This window comes from Ammospiza nelsoni, chromosome 2 (assembly GCF_027579445.1).
Source record: "Ammospiza nelsoni isolate bAmmNel1 chromosome 2, bAmmNel1.pri, whole genome shotgun sequence".
Classification (NCBI taxonomy): Eukaryota; Metazoa; Chordata; class Aves; order Passeriformes; family Passerellidae; genus Ammospiza; species Ammospiza nelsoni.
The window spans coordinates 86,919,868-86,942,377 of NC_080634.1; the positions used below are offsets into that span (position 1 = coordinate 86,919,868).

The following is a 22,510-nucleotide window of genomic DNA, read 5'->3' on the forward strand; positions in this document are numbered from 1 at the left end:
ATTTAATACTAATCTCCAAAATGTTCACCATTTCTTTACAAGGTGAGAAATACTTCAGTAAGTATAATTTGTTAGCAAGCTTTTTACAAAGACAGTCAAGTAGAACTGTTTCTTCCCTGGGACTGATGCTTGTTTCACCTTTGGCTGCAGAAGACTTAAGATCTAGGCTTCCACTGACCATGCCACACATGTTTTTATGTCCTGTATGATGTCTCTCAACCTGTGTGTGTGGCATCTGTTTATCATGGAGAGGACAACTTCTGATGCTGCTGATATATCTTGGCTTCATTTGTTATCTGTGGAGAAAGATAAATGCTTTTCAAGACTAATGGAGCTGTCTGTGCTAGAAGAGATATATTGCAGGCCTTAAAAGTCTACTTTTCTCTTATAAGGAGCCTCCAAGGTGACTAACTGTGGCAGAGACTTTAATGATAGGTATCTCCTTTAGGCAAAAGGAGTAGTACCTGTAGTGCCTTGCCCTGTTCCAGGGGAAATTTGCTTGAGGATTATGGTTTTATTAAAAGCCAGAAGTGACAGTTCTGTCCTCAGTAGATTATACCATGTGTCTCAAATCCCATCTGATGGAAAAGTCAGAGAAAAAATTTCCCTGCTTAGGAAGATCTTCTGAAGATTTGTGGTTTTGACTTCGGTGTCTATTCAGCATGAGGTGCATTCAGTTTACCTGTCTGTATTGCTAAAGGCCAAAGTACTTCCCAGAATTTAGATCAAAAATATTTTTAAGGTTTTATAGATATTATATTAACTATTTTCTAAGACATTTAAGGAGAATTTCTCTTTCTCCTATATATCTGTCTGGTACAAAGTAGGCATTTTCATTTTAAAACTGCTGTGGCTTTCTGCACCCTTAGAGGTCTTATCCAGAGAGCAAGAGAAATAAAGAAATTATTTCAGACCCTAACATGCTTAGATTCTTTCCCAGTGACACCCTACAAATTATGATTTTTCAAAAAGCCATCAAGAAAATTAATTCTCCCAAATGTAAACAGTATTGATCCCAATATAATACCATTATTTTATAAATATATCTTTTAGAACATGGAATTGCTACTTTTTTCCTTTTGGCTATAAAATTTTAAAGCATATGTTTTGGATTTTTAAGAAATACAGTATGTATGAAAATTTTTCAAATTAATCTGAATAGTACTGTTTATTCTCTGACATATTATTTTTTTCCAGTGAAACTCTAGTGAGCCTATTTCCTTCAATTAATTTCTTGGTAATTCTTGTTGCTTGCACCTTAGTCTGGTCAGATTTAGCAGTCTCCTAATCATTATACCATGTGTTCTTGTAATCAGCTGCTTGCCCTTGGCTGCAAACCTAATCAGGAGCTGTTCAATTAGAGCAAAAGCTGAAGAGCCACTCTTTCCATTGAAAATTTCTGTGAGTGAGGAAGAGAAAGAAAGAGACCAATACAGCTCCATTTGGAGATAGCTGTCATGGTTTGGATTTGCAGAATAGCCTCCAAGGTGCTTCTGGGGGTCCTTTCATCTCCAGTTGAAATGGTTCTGTGATAACTTCAAATGCCTTGTTTGAAGCAGCTGTTTTAATCAACTAAATACCAGTCTTTCCTCACCTTGCCCTCAATTAGCAATTAAACAAGTGATGTGAGATTTAATTGGTATATTATTCTCCCCAGATTTTTTTTTATCCCTGTGCACTATGTGCTTTAAGCTTTTTTTTTTTTTTCTGCTGCTTTAGGATACACAGACTATTAAAATGGATTAGTATGAATTTTAAAATGGACAGTGTTCTTATTATGAAGATACATTTTTAGCTTAATTTCAACACTATGTGTTACCAGTGTTTTTAATCTGTTGGCTTTCAGACTGATTTGCAGCACCTCTGCTGCAGTAAAAATACCTGTTCTTTCCCCAGGAGCCACTGTCTGTCTGCAGTGGCTTTAGGTGAGGTAGCTAACAAAAGAAAAAAAGACTCTGAAGAACTCATCCATGAGAGAGAAAATCGAATATTCTTCAAGAATTAAGGGATTTTTGAGGACTTTTTTGAGAATGTCTTTTAGCTGATAAACCTGCTCCTTGTTCTGTGTGATGCAGCAGAAGATGCTAGGGCTAGAAGAGTAATCTGAGAAGGTTTGAAAAGTTGGTATGTATCTACATTTTCACAAAAGAATGTGTAAGGGAAATAATATCTGAGTGTACAAGGAATTAAATTGACCATTTCTACTGCCACTCTGAAAAGATGAAACCAGAGTTTTTTCTTCCTTTAAGGGTTAAGAATACATTATTTAGTTCCTGGGAAGTGTAGCAATACACTACTATATCTCACCCGTCAAGCTGTGGAGACATGGACCTCAGTGTTTGGCAAGGTTGCTATCCCCAGGAGAGTGACTGGCACATGTTCTGGTGACAAATATTATTATACTGGCCATTTTTGCCAGACAGGAAGATGTTTCTCCTAGCACAACTTTGGCACCAGCCCCCCATTTCTACTTTGTTGCTTGCTCTTTTTTTCCAACTTTCCAAGGCTGAAAGACATCCACCCTTTAAGTGGGAGTGGTAATAGCAGGAGACGGGAGAGCGTGTTATTCCCTCTGGTGTAACTCACTGACTGCAGCAGCTGGGAAAATACTGATGGTAGTATGAGAGTCAGCATGTAAAGCTGACAACAGAAGGAATTAATTAATCATAGTCATATGTAAAGTGCTTAATGTGTGAAAAACACAGAGCTGTTTCCCACAATGGGAAATGCAGTAACCAGATGAGTGAGCAAATCTGTTTCTTTCTTCCACGTGAAGTTCTACAGATGTTCTCAAAGAGAAGAAAAGGGAGAGGAGGAGGGAAAGAATCACTGTGGTGACTTGCAAAAAAACCTACAATACTTAATGCTAGACACTTTGAAATGCAAAAAGCTGACTTAAAATAATAGTTAAGTCTAGGGCCACAAGGACACTGCAGGGACACAGAGGGCACCCAGGATAAGGTGCAGTGAAACATCACTATGTGTGCTGCTCAGGGTCAAAGAACAGTCTTTAGTCCTATTTTTGCTGGTAAGATATTTGTAACTTCAGGAACCATTTCTTACTAGAATCAGTGAAAGGTACATCAGTGATGTAGCTGAATTAAGTAAATTGGCAAATCTCTGTCCCGAGGTGCATTTGTGCCTATGTAAGTATTTTACTAACTGCCAGTAAAGCATAGTTGGTATTTAATGTGTTGTTGGAAATAGTCCAACTATTTTAGATGTTGGAAGCTGGTTCAAGTGAGGAAAGCAGCAAGCAGTTTATGAAGATAGTAATGTCCAAAGAAAGGAATATTTCAATATGTTTTCATTTCAAGAATTCAACTTTAGGCTCAGTCTGAATGAAAGTTTTGCAATATGCATTGCACTCTACTGTCCTCGATGAAGATGCTAATTTAATTGGATTTTATGGGGAATATTTTTCAATTTTGAGTACCAATGTGGACAGTAAAATGTGTGTTGTTTTGTTTTTTTTGTGTGATCTCTTTTTCTCTCTTCTCTGCAATTCAGTTGTAGATATTAACACCAAATAGTGAATAGTTAACATTTTAACTCTCCTACTGTGAATGTTAGCATGCTGAGCTAAAAGGTGCAGCTTTCTTATGAATTCTCTTGGTATCTATGATAATATATTTCTGGTACATATTGTGTCTTTTATTTGAAAGAACAGTAAGACTATCAGTTTCAAACAAAATAGGTAGTCTCAATGTCCCTTCAGACACCGTATTTAGTCCTTTTTGGATAATATATCAGAATCTACCAGGGCCATGGCTTTATGTTTGAAAATGAAAAGCAAAAGCTGTCTTTAATTATTTGCACCTTGAATAGCTCTCTTGGTGATCAGGAATGAAAAGAAGTACAGCTATTTACTTGCCACAGATTGAAGATTTTTGTATTTTAAAATATTTTCAATAATTTTATGCTTTAATTCCTGTATATGTCCTTTGAACTGCTTTAGAGTTGATGGAGTATTCCCCTTGGAAAAAGAAAAACATTGATCTGCCTCTTCTTGTCTTTATATGATAAAAATAGTATTCTGACATTGCAAAACAAGGAGAGTATGACAATCTCATATTATTTGCTTAGTGCATTGATAATGCAGCCATCATAAGAAGGCAGCTGTAATATTACTTTACCAGTCTTATGCAGAAAGAAGGTATAATATAGTGTCATTCTGAATCAATAGAGCAGCACCTCACAATTTATTATACTCATTTTGCATATAAGGAATGAGTACTGGAAAATCACTGATGGGAGGGAAAAACTTAGTGCTAGCTCCTGTTTCTTTTACAGCCTCTGTGCCCCTCTGTTTTTGGATCCAGACCTCAGCTGTGAAAGGATTGCACAGGTATACAGTGGTTGGCAAGGCAGAGCCTTTCCATTGGGGTGTTTGAGTGAAGCTATGACAGTTTTTCCACTTTCATGGCTCTGAAGATCATAAGGTCTTCCTCATACAGAGAGCTTAAAACAACTGTTTAGTTCTATGCAACACATTATCTGTGTTTATTTGTTGCAGAAAGCTTTCACTGTGATGGCATTTCAAATTCAAGTGTAAGCTTGACAGACTTTTAATTGCTCTGCTATTTTCATTTATCAAAGCGTGTTCAATATATTGCCATTTTTACTTCTAAACCACTGATAAAAGTTATGGTGAGTCTGAAGCAGGCTGCATTGTATTGCTCTTCATCTTGTCCTCTTAAAAGCATTAGAAGAGGCACTACCCTTTGAAATTTTCCAAAAGACTGTTGTCCTCTTGAGGCTTTATATTTTTATGGTTCTTTTTTCCTTATCCTTAGGAATGCCATCTCTAAGTGGTGGCTTGTGGCCCCTTTTCTCATATTGAAAGGACATCAGCAGTAGTTAAATTTTGTGCTAAATGTTTTGGGATTGGAATGTATCTAGTTGTGTTTGAGGAAAGTACAGTGAATTTAAGAGAGGTTGTTTTTTCTAAGGGAGACTTGTAGTTTAATGGAAGACATCAGCAAAATTGGCTCTCATTGGCAAGTCTGAATGAAAACTATTTGATAATAAGCTGGAGTCATCTTTCTAGATTTCACACCTGAGAAAAATTTCCTGAAACAAACTAGAGTAGAATTTTAGATAAATGCATGCTCAAAATACTTGGCTCTTGACTTCCTTGTGCCATTCTCAGTGTAACAGAATAAAGAATTTTAAGTACATTAAGTAAGTACTAATGAGCACACAGAGAACCTAAATATATTGAGATGTATTTAAAAGATGGGGAATTGCTGTAGCACCAAAATAAGTTTGTGTCTCTAAAGCCTGACTTGCCCAGAGATGAGAACAGAGCCCATGTTACCTGAGAGAGAAATATCCAACATGTCATTTAGGAACAAGCCAACTGAAGGTTAATGTATATCTTTATCAACCATCCTGAAATGTAATGAGAACTCTAATTCACCTTAATATCTGTGGATTACTCCGAGTCCTTAGTGATCATCATAGACATACTAAACTGACTATTCCATATAAAATCAGGGTTAGGCTTGTAATGTTGTAGATTCTTTCGTGGGCCTGCTGCAGCCTGCTCCAGCTTACTTGGAAGATGACTCCTGGTGAGTAATTTAGGTGTTTGAAATGATGAACTACGTGATTTTCTGCCCAGGCTCCAGCTGCTTTGCTGCAGGATGAGGATGCCCTGTAATTCCTATGTGATGGATGCAATCCCATGCTGGGTAGCTGAGCTGGCATTAGGTGCCTTTATGACCAAATGGGGCCTCAGGTGTCACATTAAGTTGAAAAGCTTATATAAATTCTCTGCACTGCTTTATGCAGCATTGTGCACATTTCTTGTGTTCCTTTGCATGTATTCAGGTGAATAAGGCAAAACAAGTTTTGATGTAGTTTTGAAGACTCTGCAATATTTATACCTATGCTTACCTTATACACTATTGACCAACTGCACTATTCAAAGGAATAAAAACAAGAATATTCCAGGGTGGGGTTTTTGTTTGTTTGTTTTGTTTTGTTTGTTGGTTTTTCTAGATTTAGATCCTCATGCTTGTGTCCTGTTGGGGTGTGCTGCCTCTAGGAGAGAGGCATAAGTGTTTGAAATGGAATATCCCTCAAGGTGATTTTTTTCTACTCATCGGTTTTGAATTTTGGATTTAGTTTCTGCACTTACAAAATGGAGATGACACCATCTAATAATGCTTAGAAGATTGGTTACATAATAAAAAGTTATAGGTATTACTATCACTAGTTAAGCTAGAATTCATGATACTTAATTTGCTTTACAGTTAACATTTAAACAGAAATATTCTCATTCTGAGAATTTGGCTATGAAAAATAATTGCTTTACTGAAAATAGGTAAGCTACAGTAACATGTGAGAAAAAAATTAAACAAATATTCAGATGAACGTACTTTGAATGCTGCTAGATACAGCCCAGCAGTGCAAACTTGGGTTTCTTGCAAAAAGATAGTTTACATAGTTAGTGCACATGCAAATTGAAAATTGTAATTTAATGATAATTCTTATCATCTCATCAAGGCTGGTCATGCTCTTCTGAGTATCTTCAATTAACCAACCTGGCCTTTTCAGATTCTGAGACTGGGAATTAATTACACTCAGGTTTTGAGGATGTCTTCTTTGTTATTGGCAGCTGGATGGGAGGGAATGCGTGATTACTCCAGTGAAAATCAATCTGACTATTAATTGTCAGATTGCAGAAATAATATGCAGTTTTCAAATAAAGAATATTTTCTAAAATGAAGAAATTTTATCTTAACTGTCATAGTTCAGGTCAACAGTTGAAATTTTGTTAAACTCAGTGGGTCCAGGATGTAATGTTTGTGGTTTCCAGGGCAAAATATGATCAACAACAAAGTCAGAACAGATTAGCAACATAGGGTTTACATGTTTGAGGAGCCTTTATCTGATCCTATAACTAAGCAAAAAATTATTATTTTCTTGTTAGAAATGGAGTTTTTTCTATATTCTTGTTGGAAATAATAATGTTAGGTGTATTGCTGTTGTGAATCATGGGCTTTATGAATGTATGGCGTTCACAAAGGTTTTAGTTATCATAATGAGCTGAATTCTCTGACTGAGCTGAGCTGCAGCCCTCCTGTCTTTTTGTGCTCCAGATCACTACATACTAAACAGCTTTGCTTCTATCACTTTGGCTACTGGTGCTACGGTTGCAGTCAAATGTTAATTTAGCTGCTTTAATGAGAAACTGCCGTGCCACAGACTCACCATGTCAGTTACTGGCAGCAGACCTGACAGTGGTAGGTTACATTGGATAGAAGGCTGATCCACCATAAAGCTGACCCTACAAAAACCCTGCACACTGGGCTGGAAAGTGAGTGGAGAGAGCTCACTCTGGTGTTATATAACCATTAGATCCCATCTGAGGGGGGCACAGGAACTTATGGACATGGAGAAACAGAGTGTGGGACTATCCTGTGATTCTGTTCAGTGGCAGCCACATCCTGCCCTTGTGCTGTCTTGGCCGTAATTTCAAAGATTGATTGATAAGACTCTGTGATAGCATTAAGTCCCTGTCCATGTCTAAAACAGTATGTCATAATATATCAGATGGTCCCAGTCTCTGGGGGTTTCTGCCTAAATGGTTTTGCAGTTATGAAATAGGAAAAGTATAGCAAGGCCCGAAGGACTTTGGCCATGTTAATGTTGTTGCTGACTTCAAGGTTCTGCATTATTTTTCCTTCAAAAAAAGCACTATTTCTAATAAATGCGTATCACCCGATGCCACGATGGGCTATAAGAGTGTTCATGAAAGAGAAGTAGGAGAAACATTCTGTGGATGACCTAGAAAACCTCTGCACAAATCATTACTGCAACAGGAGTTGTGGTATAGAAGTTATATCAACAGTTTTGATTTTCCAAGTACGGTTTGCTCTGAAGTTAACTCCACAGGTCAGATGTTCACATTCTTGGGAGATTTGGAAAACCAATGACTGAAAAATCAAGCATGCACTTGCTGTACATAAAGGCACGATCAAAGCCATGTGAAGACACACATATATTTTTTAACACAGATCACAAAGCACCAGTCCAACTTTGCTCAACCTGGAGATTAGCCCCAGGGCATTTCAGATGTGGAACAGGAATCTGCAACACGAGTCATGGTGCTTTCCACTCTGTGGATTTGTTTGTGGCACAGATACAGGGAAGATAGCTGCCTCTTTCTGAAGGAGAGAAGATAGAGATTCTCTGTATGAAAATAACTGTGGAGTACTTGCATCTCATTTAGGTGGTACATGATTCAACTTCCCTCTATCAGCTAAACCCTTGATGAAATTTCACTTGGAAAAGATGGGGAGAAATGCAGGATGAGCAGATGTCATCAGAAAAGTTGTTGCAGAAAAGACAACTGTAGGGAAGTAGAACAGCAAACTGGTTGCTCATGCTTCTTGAGCCCTTGCCAGAGAAAAAGACAAATACACTCCCTTGGACTGATGACAGTTTCAAAGCTGCAGTCATAGTCACTCAAAAATCACATAAGAATGAAGTACAGAAAGGCCTTTTTTTCCCCTCTGTGAGTGGAAAATTACTGCTGTTATATCTGTGTGTGTCACAAATGTTTATGCAAAAATAAATGATGGCCAGAAGTCATGTGGATCCTTTGCTGAGCAAGACCTTTCTGTATTGTAATATAATTTTGTTTCAGATAATGCTTCTGGCAAGAACCACCAAATATATTACAAAGGAAAGTGGTTGATTTGGCATAGTTTTGGAATCTGTGGTTGAGGTATAAACTGTCTTTTGACAGTGTGAATTAATATTTGTGGTGTTACACTGTAAAATTTAGGCAAGCACAACCACCTTGAGAGATGAGTGCAGATCTATAGACACAAACCATACAAGATGTATGTCAATTGCTGTGCAAATCCCTTTCTTCAGTGTCAACCAATCAGACTCTGGACACACTTTTGTTGTTAAATGTTTGAGTTTTGTTGAGTCTAATTCCTTCTCATGGACAATCTTTATCAGATTCACTCTGCATTATCATTATGAATAGTTGTAAAGGAAACTGGTGAATTGAACGTGTTTGATAGCAGATATCATCACCCTCTAGAGGGTTGCAGCATAAAATGTTAACATGGCCTACATCAAAACGTGTTTAAATTTTTCTTATGTAACTAAATATTTTTGTTTAAATAATTCTAATTGCTTGTTTACATGATGTAAAGAGTTACGTATCCATTTTCAGAACAAGAGCATCTTGCTGATTAAACAGGAATCTAAAAATATAAAACTTCAGATTCTTGACATATTCTCTTCAATGACATGAAATTTGAGTGGAACAGATAAGAAGGGTGAGGAAACATCCCATTGCTTCAACAGGAAACATTTTCACAGATAGTTTCTCAATGAGTATTCTGATTTTATTTCATTAGTGGTTTCCTGTAAAATTCAAAGGGTTTTTTGGCATGCCCAGTTTAACATCCCTCTTCAACAGAAACATGTTTTTTTTGGTCATTCTCCAAGGCCTCAATAGTACAGGGAAAAAAATAATCAAAAAGGACTGAAATTTCTGAGAAGATTCTAGAGTCTGATTTTGAAGTGTTATCAGTCTGTCTGAATTTACATAGGATCAGATATCATCCAGCTCAGCAGGAAACTGATGGTTGCTGTGTTTACGCATATTTTCGGTGCCTAAGAATTAAATCCTCTTAGGAAACCTTTAAAATACTATTGAATGTTAATCCATATAACAGTGCCAAATTTCACTTTTGCCTTACATAGATAAAATTCTTGTATGAACAGAGTGAGTGGAAACATGCTGTCTATTTTGAATACTGTGAATGAGCATTTGCTGTAATTCCTGACTACACTGGGAACTGGTATCTCTTAGCAGTATCATAATGGATACTAACAGTTTGTTTTCTGTTGAAAAATGAATGGGCTACAATTTTAGCCCTTAAGCTTGTTGAAGATGTTTGCAAGCATTTGAAGACAGTGCTTCTTTTTCTTTGAAAAAAGACTTTGTGGTTCATTTATTTAAAATTTTGAAAGATTTCTATTAATTTTTCATTCACTTCAGCTCTGCAAAATGAATGACAAAAGCATCTTCCTGAGTGGAAATGTGTTGGGAAACCATCCCAATAACTTTAACAGCTTTGAGTCCAGAGCACATTACACATATTTTACCCATCTCTGGTTTTGTACGTGTTGGACTCCACATTGATGCAATTTTGCTTTTTTTCAGAGCTGAAACATGAGATCTATGTTTGGAGGCTGACAGCTCAGCGCATCAACCCAGCCAGCAGAGAGGAGACTGCTGTGAAATGTCTCTTGATGCAGAAGGTGCTGACTCTGGAGATGCTCCTGAGGAAGAAGCTGAGGACATTTCACAGGTAAGCAAGGACCAGTGTGTCTAATCTCCCATTTCAGGGATCTTCACTGGAACAAGACCTGCATTCCTAGCTCTGTCTTGAGGAGACAGATGCCTGGACCGATAGGAACAGCCACTCTCAGCCTCAGTGAAACACAAACTATTTTAGGACAAAACTGATGTGTAAGGCCTGGAAAATATATTTGTCAATATGGCCCAAAATTAAAGGCCTAGAAATTTCAGGCAGCTTTCGGTTTAAAAAGATCACAAATATATAACTACATTTCCCCTTACAGTTGTGGCTTCAGCACAGTAAGATGCTGGAGTTTCTTTTTTTTTTTACTGAAAATTTCAAATTGTCTGCAGTGAATGGGTCAGTTTGAAAAATATTTCACCAGTGAATTGCTGTGGTTTACAATTACTTAATAATCAAAATTTCATTGTGAACCTGAGTGCAGACATATTTTTATGTATAGAAAAGAAGTTTACGTAAACTATGATAAAAAGAATAATAACCTTGTTTTGTTTAGATTCTAGTAAAAACAGATGTTATGCCATGGAATTTGATGATTGAAAATAGCAATGATAAATATTTTGGATGTTAATTTCCTAAAGTGAAATTGGAATAATTAATTTTAATTAATAACTTTGTTAAAGAATTTGAGCAAGAAAATGTAAATATGATTACTTGAACTATTCCAAAAATAAGATTGTTTGCATAATTTTTGCTGATATTGTGTATTTTGAATTGAGTGAGAGTATTAATACTTCAAGACAAATAAGGCTGTTAAAATTGCCTCTTTTTCGAAAGATTTAAAGATTCTCAGAGTTTATGATATTCTAAAGAGAATCCTACTGACTTACAAATAAAAATTGTATATTTAATCTTGAAAATCAGGATTCCTCCAGCACAGCACATTTACAGAAATGTAAAAATTCATTAGCATTAACAACAGAGCTCCTGAAGTGCAAAGCCCAAGGCTTTTTGCTGGAGGCCTAACTGCGCCGATAACACAGTGAAGTTATTTGGATCTTAGAAACTTCATTATAAAATGCAAATGTGCAACACGTGTGTTCTGACTTGCTGATGTTAGCACACGACCCTTGTTTTATCACAGTGGGACACACACACACCAGCTCCTGAAACTGTTAAGGGAGCTACACATTGCAGATAGCCAGATCCTATACTGAGGTCCATACCCTGAAGTCCAGCTCCTTCTCAGCCTGTGGCTTTCTTAATAAACAGAAGGGTTTGTGTATTAGCGGAGCTTGTTACAAAAGTGGAGTCTGAAGTGAATGCTCATGGGAATTTTGCTGCTGGATGTAAGATGGCCACGACTCCTTTGTGGTATGGGTTACTCCACACAGGGAAAGAGGTGATCTATATGTGATGAGAGGGATCTATTCCAATGCTCTTGGCTGAGCTCTGATTTCACTCTGGAAAAAAGTAGGTGTCATTTTCTTTCAGACAAATTTCACAAGAAGATAAAAACTGGGAAACAAATATACAGGAACTTCAGAAAAACGTAAGTAGATACCATTTTTTTCCCCAGTATTCATGTAAATGAAGCTGTGCCTTTATAGAGAGATAGTGCTTTAAATCTAATGGAAATTTATTAGCTAATTCAGTAGCTAATTTGACTGCCAAAAAGTTAGCAGCCAGCCAGGGTGGTTGTCTTCTTGGTCAGACAAGATCACTGAACCACATGGTGAGGTTTTGTACTTTTGTTCCTTAGAAAACTATAACTTAAAGAATGCAGTAATGGCTTAGAGGTGTTTTCTCAAATTTTAAGTCCATGATCAGAAAGGCTTAGGAGATGTCAATAAATTGTAACCATGATGAATGATAATACAGTACACTCCTCCTAATGTTCCCAATGCTGACTCTAATTTAATGCATTTTGGTGACACTACTGCTTTTATTATTCAGATAGGGATAAACCACTTGATAAATCCTGTTCTTCTAGCTGTGCACACACTAGCACTGCTTAAGTCTTTATGCTGAAACTGAGAAGATGGAGACTCTGTAGTGGGATTAATTTAATTATCCAAGGGTCTCTCTATCTAAATTCTCTCTACCTCACCGGCATCATTAATGAATCAGGCCTGTGTCTGAGAGCTCAGGTCCCTGATTGGACTCCTTGGTGTGCAAGTCCTTTACTGCGAGAACACTGTCCTAAGTGTCACACCAACCTAGACCAAACCCAACAGATTTTCTTTACGCCTGTTTCAAGGCATTGGATAAGAGGCAAACTTTTTAAAGAACAGAGATTTACTTGTATTTTAGTAGAGCTTTAAACTACATGAAACAGGAGGCAAACTCAGTCTGGGAGAAAGGGATTCCTGGGAGTGATAGTGAAAGCAGAGACACGACAGAAAGCACTGGGTGTGGGGGCTGAGGACACAAGGAGATTGACACAGTGAAACAGAAGCTGGGCACAGAGGTGTACAAACTCTGTAGAGATGAAGGGCTTGGCAATTACATGAGAGCTGTACGGGAGGTGTGAAAGATTTGACCTCTAGAGTGGTTTACAGATTTTCAAAGCACACCTGAAAAAAGAAGGGTGATTTTGTCCCAGATCACACAACCACAGAGTGCTCTGAATGCCCTCTTTGGTAGGAGTTGCATTTCAACAGTGCTTCACCCTCTGGACTGAAGCTGTGAAGGGGGTCCCTGAGTACAGCTGAATGTATGCAGCAGGTGCTAGATACTTGTATCTCTTAAAGCCTGTTGGACCACATATTCATGGTTTTTTATAGGTATGCATAAGAAGCACACCTATAAAAACTATTCAGGTAGTTCTGTCTTTTATGCTAAAGAGGAATATACAATACAGGAACAGAAGTTTGCACTTCACGCATGCTTTTCTGAACTCTATGCATAATACATAGCTTCTTCTTTAATACAATTGCTAATTCTATTTTCTTGTCTGTCTCCAGCACCGAATAACAGACAAAATTCTGCTCATCAAATGTCTGACAGTGCTGGGATGTGTTATTCTTATGTTTTTTCTCAACTCATTTGTTCCAGGCATCTACCTAGATCTTGGTAAGTTTCCTAGTTTTGTTCTAAGTAAAATAAGCAAACTCCCTGAAAAAAAGCCAGCCATATCTTTCTGAGTCCTGATCTTTTCAGAAAGTAATTTTTCATATGTTTCTGTCCTCATAATCTTACCAGGTTAAGCAGCAATTTCTCTGGGAAGAGAAGAGCAGGTTTGAAAAATTCAGTCACATCCCAGTTAGTCCAGCAGGAGTAACAGAGAGTGCTCATGACTTCATTTTCTGGATTTCCAATACTAATGAGCTGGCTAAACATTACAGAATGAGCAAATTTGACCTTGGCATCATTTGCACTGTTTGAGTGAATGACCAAGATGCATCAGGGAGATCAGAAGATAATCACTCAATGGGAGAACAAAGAAGCAGTTTGGCATCATTTCTTAAGTATAGAAAGCTCTGTGTATAATTTACAGTCTCCATAACCTTATCACCATAGTAATTCATTTCCAAAAATAAAAACTGGAGGACATTGCATATGGGTGAAAAGAAAGTAGCTCTGTGTGTAATTTCTATATATAGATCTATATGTGGAGGTTTTTATACAGGTAGTTGTATATCTCTATGAGAAAAAGCTCCACATAACCTGAAAACAGAACCAAGTAGAATCTCACATTTAACTTAAAGATAGTCATAAAACCTACCTATCCATTGACCATTAAAAAATGAAAATTTTTTTAGCTGCTTAGCTCTTCAAGATTATGGAATTTCAAATAAATTTTTTTCCATGCAATCTGAATTTACACACTATATACTTCTATCTCAGTGGCTGAAAGATGGAGCAGTCTTGAAGAGGAAGAGCTGATAATGAATAAATCAATAATCATATACATAGATATTACATTGACACTTATTTTTACTGTGCAAGATATAGAGCCAGTTATAGCTCTACAATGGTGATCAGGTTGTAAGCAAGACCTTCCATATCTGCTGCTGACAGACTATTTGCCATGCAAATGGGCAATTTTAGCCCATGAAAATTACTGCCAAGAAGTTAAAAGGTAAAATGCTGTTTTATAACAGAAAAATGTGCTATGCTAATAAGGTCTGGGAAAATGCAGAAGCTGAAAATATTTGAATGCATTTGAAGTCACGGTGGCTGAAAACATAAAAAAGGCCTTTGTATTGACAATTTAAGAAATCAATTTACACTCTTACTTTTGTGTCTCAGATAAGTGGCACTGAACCATGTAGAACTTCTTGAATTAAGCCAAACAGCTCTAAATGGTTTTGAAAAGCCAGACAGTCATTAAAGACTAAGCAGTACTAGTTGTGTATGCTCCTGGTAAGAATTTTTTTTCAATACTGCAAAGGAGTCAATGCTAGAGGAAACATAGTAACTATTGATCTTTTTCGCTTGTCCTGCTTTATGCCAGTAAAATAAATGAAAATAAATAGAATGTTTTGCAGTATAGGTTTCTGTTCAGTAGCCGAATAACAACCTTGAAAGTAAATAAGGGCTGTATGTGTTCTGTATAATTTCTCCCTGTTCTGCATTCATGGCAAACCTGTCATATTAATGAATAAATGTTACTAAAGCATGCACATAATTTCTACTGAAAAGTAATTGAACCTGTAAACTTCTACTGATAAGTTTACAGGCCCCATAATTCACAGGTTCTCATTTTTGTTTCCTGAATTTCACTATCTTGATGATAGCTGTCACTTATTTATCATTACTGAAGTAGGGCTGCTGTGAGGCTCTATGGATTTTAGTCTTCCAAAGCATGGAAATATACTTCCTAATGTGCACTACATCTTGTACTCTGTTGGCTTGGGTGGCTAAATTTGTTCAATATGGTTTTCTCATAAAAATTGCAGTTCAGTGTTTAATTTTCCACCAGAATATTGGTTTATACAGAGGTTGAAATATTAGAAATCTAATAACTTTAAATTGCAGTTAGTAGAGAGAATTAGAAAGATTTTAAAATTCTGTATCAGTCCTAAGCCTTGATACAAATTTTCATTATGAACATGGAATCATTAATATAATTTGAAGGTACTGACATTTTAATTTAAATAATAAAATTTGAATACTTAACTGCCTTTTGAAATGCACAAATCTTTCCTATTCGGTTTTCTTGTGCCTGTTCATTAATTTATTTAGTGTAATTCTATGAAATACATATGTTAATAAAAGATTAGTACTGAGACTTAAAAAAACCCAGATAGTAAAAACTGTAAGACTCCTACACTACTTTCACTTGCCCCCATGAGATTTTATTTTATTGATAAAGCATTACTAAAACATCTGAGAAAAGATAACAAAGGATGAAATTAAAGCCCATTTGAGGATTTTACCTGGCTACTATTTTGACTTTATCTTTTAGGGGAGCATGTCTAGAGCTTTGGACTATACTCATATGCCCGAAAAAAGATTTAAAAAGTAATATAAAGCAAGATTTTGCTGAAATTTTAAGCTAGATTTTTTTGAAGGGAGCGCTCAAAGTGACTGGGTCAGAAAAAAATACCAAAATCAATTTATAGCTCAATTCCTTCTTCTCCTGTGGGGAAGCTGCTTTATCTTTGATTTGGTTTTAGTCAGTTCAATGAGTTGCTGAGCTGCTGTGAACTCTGTGCAGTTCCTTCTAGTATCTGTGAGGAGGGACCCATTATCTCCATGGCCCTGCTTTTGCCAGCCTGTCTGCTTTCTGCATGAAATGCAGGCAGCCTGCTCTTGCAGACGCTCTCACTCTTGCTCTCTTCCACCTCTGGACACCTCTTTCCCAGGCCAGGCCCACTAGTTTCTGAGACATGGGAATGTCTTCTTCTCCTTTAAGAGGTTGCAACAAACTCTATTGCTCTCATATTCAAGGAACAAGGTGAAAACCCAAGAGTAAAGAGATGAGATAGCTCCTGTTTCAGAGAGGAGATGCTGCCTCAATTTTGGCTGCTGGAAATAGGGATGGAATGCCAGGAGAAATACAGTTGTGCTTTATGCCTTATTTGAAGTACAATTGTGGTTTTGCCTTATTTGTATATTAATTCCTGCCTTATCACCACCATTTTTCCTGTTAAAGACACAACTCTTGCACAGGTGAACCTATGGTGTTACCATCCATGGCTTTTCTCATGTTCCTTTGATGAATTATTTAAGCAAGGGAACAGGGAGAGATCTTTGGGATTCACTGAATTCTTCCATAACAAAGGACTGCCATTTGCTCACTGGAGGGAGCTGTCTTGGATTTTTTTTCACTTGTACAGAGGAGTGGTGTCTTAATGCTACTGTCTGAGCCCATTCTGGTATTTTTGGTGCCATGGGCATCTGTGATCCTTCAGCCATCAATATTTAAGCTAATTACCTTCATCTGCCCTCAGAATTATCTTTGGGGGGTGTCACTAATCAGTGGAGGAGGTCAACAGCTGTGATTCAGCCTGGTTTCATCTTTTGTATGATTAACCAAAGCAGTTTTAGCAAACTCCCCAAGCTGAGGAACTTATAACTAACTTTAGGGACATTCAAGCAACTAACATGATCACTATGACCATTCTGGGCACTATGACAAGGTGTATAGTCAATATTCTATGTCACTCCAGTCAGGTAAACATCCTAGATCTAAATTTCCCTCATCATTCTTGCACTAAAGCTAAAATTCCTCAATATTTACAAACAAAGGTTATCTTGTTTGATGAGACTTCTTTCTCTTGCAAAACTTTCTCTTGTCCTCTATATTGATGTGGTTCAACTTCTGACTAAGTCTGAAAATTCTGCTACAGCTACTTGTGAGGGTCTGAAGATCTCTTTTTACTGTTTGTGGCAATTAGTTGTATCTTGCATTTTTGAAATGTTTTAAAACTGTGATTGAAATAGTGGAGAAGTAGGAAAATAACTGCTTTCATTTAATATAAACTGACTTCTGTTTTTTTGGTACACCATGTTGTGCAGACTTCTCTTAATTTTATTGCCAGAGCATTAAAGGAGAAATGTACTCGGTGTAGATATGGAAGACTCTTGTTATATTGTCACTCCTTTGAATACCAGTTGCCATATTTTTTGACTCATTTCCATAATTTACAGAAAATTTGTTCACATTTACATGAGAAATTAAATATCCCAATGGGAAAGGGCCTCAGTCGAACACTGCTCCTTTATGTCTACAGAGACTATTATGCAAATTATAACAAAAATATTGTCTTTACTGGAGAGAGGACTCATTTCTCAAATTAAGGGAAGTGGATAAGATTTGAAGTTTCTCCTCTTTATGTGCTTTTGATTTTTGTCGTACTTTTGATTTTCACATGTTTCAGTGGACATGCTCTATTTTCAGCTTACACTGTAATTTACATAGATGAACCAATAATTATCATAGAGTTGAAATTGAGTGGCACTTATCAGATAGCTTGCTTGGTGAGGAAGAGAGGGCTGCACAGTCCTAGAGAGCCTCACAAACTTTCTTACATTTGTTTTAGAATGTATGAAGTTTCAAACAAATATTTACTTAGAAACAACGATGCCAGTTCTCCATTACTGCAGCCTGCTAAGATTTTAACAACTAGTTAATCCATTTATTTTCTGTAACATTTAAATTAGGAGCTCACTGCAGGGATGATTCTTTGCTAACAGCTTTAAGACAGATCTGTAGGGTCAGTATGTGTGTGTGTAAAAGCTTGCATGAGTTGCAGTGCTGCAACCAATGGCAGAAGTCTTTAACTTAGGGATCTTTGACTAAATTATGTGATTATGCAATGTTTATTATAGAGCTACTCAGTGTTATTGAGGAGTTGTTTTATAAAATATCTGACAAAAACCATAGACTAGTTTAATAAGCTGATGTATAATTTTTTAATGTCTAAGAAAAAAGAAATCCTGTTGAGACAGACAGCTATTAAGATATAAAAACTGATGAACAATTTAGATTTAAGGAAGCGTCGGCCAGATGCCAAGAGTGACATTAAGTTTAGCACATCTTATATTTCACTTCCTATGTCACTATATCTTCATTGTGAAAAGTGCATATTTGGTCTTTAATTTGTCACTAAAGCTAACATTTATCTAGAAATTAGCTAGGACTAGGAAATGAATCAGTTTTAGCTGATAAAAGCTTGTAGGTGTTGACTCCTAAGTAATGGCTCAAATGATACTTTATTGTCAACTGCATTTACAGCTGTCACAATGACTATTTTCTTTTCTTCGTCTCTCTTCCCCCTTCTTCACCCCCACCCTCATTTTAATTTAAATTTTGTTTCATTATTTTGGAAAGCTTTCTTACATGAATTGATAAACTAGGCAAACAGATGCAAAGCTTGGGATGTAACATTTGTGGACCTTTTCTGTAGAGCTAAAAATACCATCCTGAATAATCTGTAGTTGCCTGGAAACTCCTTCACATATTTCAGTAATGTAAATGGCTTTGGCCTCCAAAACGTTTGGATTGCCTTCTCTGTACATGGTGGAAGGCTCCTGTTCTCAGAGTCTCTATGGTCTTCTTAAGCTTGTGGTATTCTGGGCAAAAAAGGGAATATCTCCTATACCTGGAGCTGAGAATTTGTTATCAGTAAAAAGTTAAAAGTTGTAACCTGTGCAACCAAAGCAAGCAGTTATTGTTCATGTTTTGATAATGCAAACACTTAGAGTCTAATATATCTAATCAATACAAAAATCCCCACCTCATTAATAATATACAGTATAAACTGCTGTAAAAAACCAACAAAGCAACAAAACAACTTCTCCTCCTCCCCCCACAAAAAAACCCAACTCAAATCCCTCCATCCAAAAATCCACTCAAAACCCAAAAGAATAATCCCAGTATAATCTCCCTGTTCCCCCCTGTTGTTATGGTCTCCCTTGGATGTTCTCCAGGGTGCTAAGCATCACACATTTAGGCTGGAAGGAGTCACAACGCAGTGATGATAACTTGAGGTTTTTGCTGGGATGAGATGACAGGTTAAGGGTGTCTTCCTCTTCTTTGCCAAAATGTAAATAGTGTTGGTGTTGATGGTTTCTTAGTTCCTGTGCTTCAGTTCACTTGAGCCCATTTTAATATATTTTTTGAAGTGTCACACTTTACTCATTCAAATTTGGTTTTCAGCTCTACATTATACCTGATTTTACTTTATGAGATGTGATGTATATTATATGCTTTTTTTCTTGTTCTTTTTGTTACCCCTAAAACAGGTTTTGACTACCTCATAGGTTTACTCAATCATCTATAACTAACCACAGCTGAGTTACTGATAAACCTGGAGTCTTTTTTATCATCTAATGTATTTCTTTTAGCTGCAGGTACTCAGGGACTCTTGTCTGTGGCAATTTCTTTCTTCCTTTACTATTTTCCATTAATGCTCCACCTAAATGAAGCTGTAATGCTGCTTTTCATGACTAAAGTTCTTTGTTTAATTGCTGACCTGACAATAGTAAATAAAGCAATGTGTTGTAGCCTCTGATAAAAGCATCCAGTACAAGGTAGAAAGACATAATAAGATTAGAGCCAACATTTTAAGCTGTACGCTTTCAAAGTCTTCAGGCTTTTCTGGAGACTCCTCCAGATCCTTGTAGGTGTATTTGCTGGGGCTGCTTGCAGCTCTTTTCCCCAGGTGTCATCAGCTACCATTTCCAGTGGAGTTTGATATATTTGTCCTTGTTCAGAGATTTTAACCTCCCTCCCTGTGCTTCATGCATTTACTCTGTTATCTGTCATGGCATGTGGTGGTGTTAGTTTAGGTAGTCTAGTACTTTTACATTGAGGTCAAGAAGAGCTCTGCATGGGACTGACCTGCTGGCCTCTGATATGTGGCATAGAGACTTGACTGCACTGTGAAAATGGAAACTGTTTATTAAAAATGAGAATGGACATAACTGTATCAGAGAGACTCCATACATCTTTTGTTCATAGTTGTGTCAAAAGCATTCCTCTTAGAGTGTACATGAACATGAATTAAAAATAAATTTGATGGTAATATTTTAATAATGAGAATGGGAACGAAGCTACATCAATGCAGTCAGTACTGACTCGAACTCAGAAAGTCTGGTCCAGATGTTAGTTATTCATTCCTGTCAGCATAACACCTTGCTTGTGAACATACAAGAGATCTGATGTCCATGATCCTTGCAGTCTTAATTTATTTTAGGATAGTTTTCAAAAATTCTGCCTTGAAATATCACGGTTGTCATTAAAAATAGATAATCATGCATGCATTATACAAAACCCCCTGTCCCTGCAGCTGCCCACACACTTGACAAGCATAACCAAGGACCAGTAACAGTTGCATCTGCTAGAGCAGCCTTTGATCTTTATTGCTCACTTCTGGAGAAGCCGACCTTTCCCTTATCTTGATATTTGCAGCCCCTCAAATTATTTTTTGTTCACTAGAGTCAGTAAGGCTATGGCAATAGAGTATGTTTGTTTGCAGTGACCTTTACTGAGACGACTCTGTAATTTTTCAGACTTACAGACTGGTGTGATATAGACAGCTATATATCTGTCAGCCCATCTCTGGAGATGGAGTGCCCAGCTGTAGAAATGTCTAACCAGGTTTCTTTCTTACAGTGTTCTGTTCTCTGTTTGAGAGCCATCCTGCCTCATCTATAAAATTGTGTTTGGAGAGTTAATGAAGCTGGGGGTTGGCATTACAATGCAATGCTGAATATGGTTTCACATTCTGACTTCATGCTATTACAGCTATTGAACAAAGTCCAGCACATCCTAAGGCACATGGGATGATCTGGGATCACAGAGAAGTCAATTCTTTACCTTGTTTTACACAATGCTTCTGGTTTTTATTGTATAATTACCTTGTATCAGCATAGGATCCTGCTTCTTTTGCCTTGCATGGGGTTATAGCTTCCACCGTTTTTTCCCATATCCTTTTATTCCTCTTGTATTGTACCAAGTATTTATTGGTGTGGTGCAAGTCTTGGACTGTCACCTTCACTGTTCTCTCCCCCAAGGAGTTGCCTTAAACTATGATGCTAAAAATAGCAAAGAATATAAAATTATTTCCATGAAGCTAAGCCTGTGAAAAGAGACTGCTCAAAAGACCAGCAACTTGCTTTGTGAGAGGGTAACTTTATATTAAAAAAAAATAATATTAAAGATAAAAGAGCACTTACCAGGGGCAGCAAGTGCTTCTTAGAAATACTCAGAAAGATTTTAGAATGTATATTTTCAGGGATTCCTGATAAAATAAATCATCATTTGAATAAACCAAAATATGGAACATTTTAATTCACATTTAGAAGTATTGATAAAACATATTCTATGAGAAGAGCAAGCACTACTGCACATATGTCTTTGATTTAACTTTTTCACCCCAATATTTTTATGGACTTGTATAAGAGGATGATGAAGCATATACTACATTAAGGACTGGCATGCATCCTTAAGCTACAATGACAAAAAAAGAACTTTAAAAAGCACAGAAAACTAAAATCATATTTTGAGAAAAACATAAAAAATCAGTGTGTCTCTCCCATCTGTTTGCAGAGCAGGGTACTATATTTTCATCTGGCAGAAACTGGTCTAGATGTTTTTTAAAAAAAAATATTTTTCAATTACTATAAACGTGTGACCCTGAATATTGCGTTGCCTAATCATTGTCACTGCTATTAACATCTTTTTACTCTTTCTTGTCCTACCCACTACTGCTGACACAAATGGGTTGCTCTCTGCCCTTTGGGGAAGCCTGGTATTTACCCGAAGATTTGTCAGGACCTCTTAAATCATCTTATTTTTGAGCTAAGTAGCCTGGATTGTTTACATTTTTCCTCAAAATCAGCTCTTCAGGCTGTTGATTGTGCTTCCTTCCCTGCCTCAGATTTCCTAATGGGTATGCACCTTACAGTATACATTCTCAGGCTTTGCAGGGATGAGGAAAGCAGAGGCTGCTTCACAGAATTTACTATTTATAGCCTGGTTCAGTATTTCAGTGGGCCATGAGATTTAGTTGTGATACACTGTCTTCCTCAAGTCTTTTCTGGAGGACTATTTGGCATCCAGTTGCTTCCCATCCTGGATTTTTGCAGTTTTATCTCTTCCTATGTAAATGTATTCTCTTGACCTATCTTGAGTAGCCTGCTGATTTGCCCAGGCCATCAGAGGGAGCATGCAGTGTTACCCTGACTTTGGTTTTCAGTTCAAAGTCTCAAGTGCCATTTCAGTTTCCAGAAAAGTGAAATTTTCTCAGTCT

The 22,510-nt window shown here is 37.0% G+C and overlaps 1 protein-coding gene across 1 annotated transcript in view; it reads left to right on the top strand.

Moving 5' to 3' along the window:
* Window positions 1-22,510, top strand: part of OCA2 (OCA2 melanosomal transmembrane protein) — a 186,344-nt gene that overhangs the window by 95,783 nt on the left and 68,051 nt on the right. The window contains exons 17-19 of the mRNA XM_059465987.1: window positions 10,202-10,349; window positions 11,796-11,853; window positions 13,268-13,376. Coding sequence (XP_059321970.1) covers window positions 10,202-10,349; window positions 11,796-11,853; window positions 13,268-13,376 — 315 coding nt within the window. The remainder of the gene's footprint in view (window positions 1-10,201; window positions 10,350-11,795; window positions 11,854-13,267; window positions 13,377-22,510) is intronic.